This window comes from Elephantulus edwardii, unplaced genomic scaffold, assembly GCF_000299155.1.
Source record: "Elephantulus edwardii isolate Elephantulus edwardi_28Jun2011 unplaced genomic scaffold, EleEdw1.0 scaffold00048, whole genome shotgun sequence".
In the NCBI taxonomy this organism is placed as follows: domain Eukaryota; kingdom Metazoa; phylum Chordata; class Mammalia; order Macroscelidea; family Macroscelididae; genus Elephantulus; species Elephantulus edwardii.
The window spans coordinates 16,340,834-16,346,354 of record NW_006399798.1 but is presented as its reverse complement, the minus strand read 5'-3'; the positions used below and the strand labels follow the sequence as shown (position 1 = coordinate 16,346,354).

General features: G+C 38.2%; 1 protein-coding gene across 2 annotated transcripts in view; it reads left to right on the top strand.

Moving 5' to 3' along the window:
- PSMD12 (proteasome (prosome, macropain) 26S subunit, non-ATPase, 12) overlaps positions 1 to 3,135 on the top strand; it is a 25,549-nt gene extending 22,414 nt beyond the window's left edge. The window contains exons 9-10 of one of the 2 annotated variants that reach the window (XM_006886270.1): positions 1,355 to 1,432; positions 2,379 to 3,135. In XM_006886270.1, coding sequence (XP_006886332.1) covers positions 1,355 to 1,432; positions 2,379 to 2,588 — 288 coding nt within the window. In that variant the 3' untranslated portion in view covers positions 2,589 to 3,135. The remainder of the gene's footprint in view (positions 1 to 1,354; positions 1,433 to 2,378) is intronic. The other variant, XM_006886269.1, reaches the window with a different exon arrangement.
- Positions 3,136 to 5,521: the final 2,386 nt, after the last annotated feature.

Genomic DNA, 5,521 nt, shown 5'->3' with positions numbered 1-5,521 from the left:
TTGCTATGAGTCGGAAACGACTCGACGGCACATAACAACAACAACTGTCAAATCAGATCTGACTGGTACAGGAGGAGATTGCCCCCTCCTTCTCCAGCAGAGCATCTGGTGGATTTGAACCGCATACCTCTGGGATTGCAGTGCAATGTCTTGCCACTAGGCCACCAGCGCTCCCTGAGGGTGAGAGTTTTAAGAGGTCTTGGAGATGGTGAAACCAAGTATTTCCATTGAGGCTGCGATGTTGAAGCTCTGTCTCACATACTTGAGGCTTGTGGCCAAGAGAGACCAATCCTTGGAGAAGAACATCTTGCTTGGAAGGGTGAAGGGACAGCACAGGAGAGAAAAACCCTGGATGAGATGGATTGATAACAGTAACTAAGGCAATGGGGGTAGGTGTGTTGGAGTCAGTGAGACTAACTCAAGGCAGGGCAGGCTTCAGAGCTACTGTACATAGATAGGGTTGTTGTGAGTAACAGGCAACTCTGCAGCACTTAGCAACAACAAACAACAGTGCAATGACAAGGCAGACAACAGTGGGCTGTCCATATTTAGCAAATGAGGTAGTATGCGCAAGGACATTAGAGCACAAACTAGCAGGGAGAGTGCCAAGAAAAGGATTGAGTGAGAAAAGAAGTTGGAAATATAGAAAGGCTGACTTTATGTACTTCACCAATAATATATCAGAAATTGGCCATTAATTTTGTAGATGTAAAGACTAAATAAAGAGTAAAGAGTTTGGAACAACTCTTAGACTGCTTGTGAGGTTGGTATTACCAGTGACTGTGATAGAGAGGAGGTCCAGCTTCTTGAAAACTGCTAATCATTTTTCTCATTGTTCCTTTTTTCTTTATATGAAAGCTGTTATTTCATTAATGATTTACACACTAAAGTCTCTGAAAATTGTTGCGTTTAGCAAAAAAAAAAAGAAGTTTCAGTCGTTATACTTCTTAACCATTAATATATTAATATATTGATTTGACCATCTATTTAAAAGTTGTGGAATCTTACTAAAAAACTGCAGAAACCAAAGAAATATAGAACTACCCTCTTTTGAATGGAGCTGTGGTGGCCTACTGATAAAAATTTGTGCTGCCACCCCAAATGCAGGCTGTTCTAATTCACCAGCTGCTCCTTGAGAAAGAGGAGCAGTCTCCTGTGCAATTTATAGCCTCTTAATCCAGCTGCAGGGTCAGCTGTGCGTCAGTTCCACATGGAAGGCAATCAGAAGTCCTTGGGCTCTAGCAAAATAACAGCTCTCAGGTTGACATTTAACTGAATTTTGGATATAAAACAAATGAACTTTTAGCCTTATTGACAGCTGTTACCTGTTCTTCCTGCCCTATGCCTTCCCCAGAATATTAGAATAATGGCCAAATATTATACAAGGATAACTATGAAGAGAATGGCACAGCTTCTGGACCTGTCTGTTGATGTAAGTAGTAAACATTATTATTTATAGCTATTCATTTGTAATTATCAATCAGCTTGTGAGAAAATCCATTTTATTGTGTTACTTAATTTTGTATTTAGGTGAATAACATTTCCCAAATGATCTTAATAACCAAAAGGAATCTAAACATCAATCACTTAATTATGTTGGTTTTATATTATATTCATTTGCAATCCAAAGCATATATTTGTATATAATATGTTTTGACCCTCAAAAATGAACTATATAGGTAAAAATGGCTTGACTGCAGTTTACTTGAAATCAGCCAGGACTTACTAGAGAGGTGTTGTAGTCAGGTCTCAGTTTCTTGTGGAGGAAAACTACAAAATACCAAGTATTGGTATGAAGTCATTCACCAGAAGGAGTTGTGACTATGGTGATGGAATGTTAGATTTTGGAGTGATCTTTGATTAGCTAGTTTCATTTGTGTATGTGAGGGTGTCAGGGTCCTTAAAATGTTTTATTTTCAAATCATAAGTAAAGGAGGAAAAATTACAACAGTGAATGAATGAAAACCCAACTTTTTTGTAAACTTTCATTAAAATTACAATTATAAATGTTTTAAAAAATGAAATCATGAGTAAGTTGTTTCCAAGCCACAGAGCACATATTCTAATCATACTTTTCTAGAAACAAATGAACAGATTCTTCTCTGCCTTTCAAGGGTGTACCATAAGCCCTTTGTAAAGGAGGGAGTAGAAAGTACAGCTTTCCGATAGCAGGCATGGATTCATAGGGAGGCCTAGCTTTTAGATAAAGTTTCTTAGACCAGCAAGCAGTAATACCAAAGAACAGCTTTTGTGAACTTTTCATAATGGATTTTGGCTTACATCCTCTTGAATTAAGAATTTGGAAAATTATTTCCTTAAATTTTGTTCATGGTCAGTGCCGTTATTTTGTCTTAATTCAGTGTGTCTTTCTCTTGCAGGAGTCAGAGGCTTTTCTCTCAAACCTCGTGGTTAACAAGACCATCTTTGCAAAAGTAGACAGGTTGGCAGGAATCATCAACTTCCAGAGACCCAAGGATCCAAATAATTTATTAAATGACTGGTCTCAGAAACTGAACTCATTGATGTCACTAGTTAACAAAACTACACATCTCATAGCCAAAGAGGAGATGATCCATAATCTACAATAAGGACCTTCGTGTCCTTGATGCTTTTAGAAAAGAGTGAAAATTGAATGTCATTAAAAAAAAGACTATTATCGTGGTGTATATGTTGGGTTTTTTCTTCTATTCTCAGTTCTTTTGCCTAAAAAATTTAAAAGATAGTGAATATGTGTTTGTTTGAAGCCCTTTTTGACCTTAAGTTCCCTTATTTCATTCATTGTTTAACTTGAGTTGGAAGTTGTGCAAAAATATACCATTTTTATTCTCTGACTTGCAAAGTTATGACTTACCCAAATACGTTTTTCTACCATTTGACACTTTTTTAAAGCTATTATTTGTTTTCATTCAGCTAACAACCATAATTCTAATAAAAGCAACATGTGCACGTTTTACTTTCTAGGGTTGTTACCTCTGTTTCTGAACATTTCACTGGGGTGGTAAGCGTGACGAGTGTTTTTTAACATAAATACCATTGTAAAGCCTTCAGTAACTGCGTGGAATAAAAAGCAACATCAGAACAAGCCTGTTGGGCATAGAGCGCTGATTTGAGAAGGATCTGTGGTTCAGCAGTGTGCTGGGTGTGTGTGTGTAAATGCTTTCCCCAACTTGCTGATTTGAGAAGGAGCTGTGGTTCAGCAGTGTGCTGGGGTGTGTGTGTGTGTGTAAATGCTTTCCCCAACTTGCTGATTTGAGAAGGAGCTGTGGTTCAGCAGTGTGCTGGGGGGTGTGTGTGTGTGTGTGTGTGTGTGTGTGTGTGTGTGTGTGTGTGTGTGTGTGTGTGTAAATTTCCCCGACTTGCTGATTTGAGAAGGAGCTGTGGTTCGGCAGTGTGCTGGGGGTGTGTGTGTAAATGCTTTCCCTGACTTGACCAGTTAGTTCTTTAATAACAAAACCAGTTAGCATCATCCTGGAATAGGCTATTGAATGTTAAACGCCTTCTCCATGGCTAATGACCTTTTTTTAGTCTTAGCTGCTTTACCGGGTTTTTAATTGATTTGGGCTCTTTTATGTTTTCTTCTCTCTTATTGGCATAAATTTAGCACACAGTCATTTTTATAACGCTTCTGAATGTAAGCTTTAAAAGAAGCAAGCTTACGAAGTATTCATTTTTGTGCTACCAAAAATAATTCATTAATATAGGCATTAATTTGTGGGTTTATTAATTAGATTTTTTTTTATTGTTGTCTTTTTATTTTTTAAATTGTGTGTACCATCGAATTGGATCTGACTGGTACAGGAGGCTATTGTTCTCCTCCTTCAGCAGAGCATCTGGTGGATTTGAACCGCGCACCTCTGGGATTACAGTGCAATTTCCTGCCACTAGGCCACCAGAGCTCGCCTATTAATTAGATTTTTAATACTCTAAACCTAATCTCTCTAGATTAGAACTTTAACTTTCTATAATTCCATTATGTAAAGGCTAGACAACTGTTTTGTTTTTTAAGCATCTTGGTTATTTTTAGTGAAATAAAAACAACCTTTTTGGTGGGGGACAAGTGAAGAGAATGTCAGAAGGCAGCTGGGTATGAGTGCCTAGCAGCTCAAGCTCGAAACCCCAGAAGTGGTCAGAGAAGGACCTGTTGGAGGGAGAAAGCCCTCAGCCTGGGAACTTGGAAGCAGCTGGTGCAGCAGAGGACTTATATTGATGGGGCACTGGAGCGACCAGCCTACCTTTGGTCAGTCGATTGGTATGAGTGGGTCATTGGGTGATCTCCACTTGCAGTGGCTTGGCATGATTAATTAACAATCTTCTTGGGAGGCATTAAATTAAGGAATAACAAGGGGACCCAAGAGAAGGCTGTTCAGTTAGATTCTGAATCACAGGAAATAGTCTTTATCTGGTACAACCATAATTTCTTTTTCTGGAACGAATTCAGAGGAAAGGGAGGTTATTCTCGGGGTCAATTACACCTTTCTCGATGCTTTCAAGATGAAGTTGTGCCTGAGGTTGGCTATTGTGTGGTCATGGAATTGTCCATGGTGCCTTTGATGGATATGTCTTCTGTGTTCACCACAATGATTTGAGGCTCGCCCTTCTATCTCTGCAGCTGCTTCAAGGTCTCTTCTTCCGCCATCTCTGACTGTATGAATAGGTCCACCACGCTAGCACTGAGCCCAGCCTCAGAGTTTTGGATAACTTGTTTGGGTTTTTGTGGGGTTTTTTTTATTATTGTGTGTGTGTGTGCCATCAAATCAGATCTGATAGGTACAGGAGGAGATTGCCTCTCCTCCAGCAGAGAATCTGGTGGATTCGAACCTCGTACTTCTGGGATTGCAGTACAGCTTCTTGCCACTAGGCTACCTGAGCTCCCTTGCATAACCTGTTTTTAAGATGACCAGAAAAACTACATCAGCCCGCCCTCATAGCAGATGATACTGTATTTTTTTATTTTATGAAATTAAAAATTCTGTCCAAAGAAATACTTGATATCAGCTAAGACAAGCAAATTTTGCAAACATTTTAAAATTTTTATTTCCAAGAAAATAAAAAATGAAACTGTGTTAGAAGGTTATTTAAAATGATTGTTGAACCAAGAAAGTGTGAGGTCCAGTTTTATAATGTTTGATGAAGGGGAGAGGAACCAAGTTAGTATTTTAGAAACTTATTTAGAAACACCATTTCTCAGAATTCATTTTCCATATAATAATCACTAAATTGTCTGACTTAATTATCCTAGGGCTAGAGACAATTGTGGGACTTTGTTAATACTTATGTTCTGAGTCATTGTGGATGATGATACATATTAATAATCTAATTTTATTATTTGGGAACAGTGCACTGGCCAGATTAATAACATTAACATCTGCTATCACTTACTTTTTTCAAAGAACTAAACAAAAATATGGCAAATCCTGAAACATCAAAAGTTCACCCTAACAGTAAGAATATGGTTTTCATTTTCTTTGGAATGAATTTGTTGTTTGTAATTAGTAAACCATGTTGGAGCAAATTTGATCTG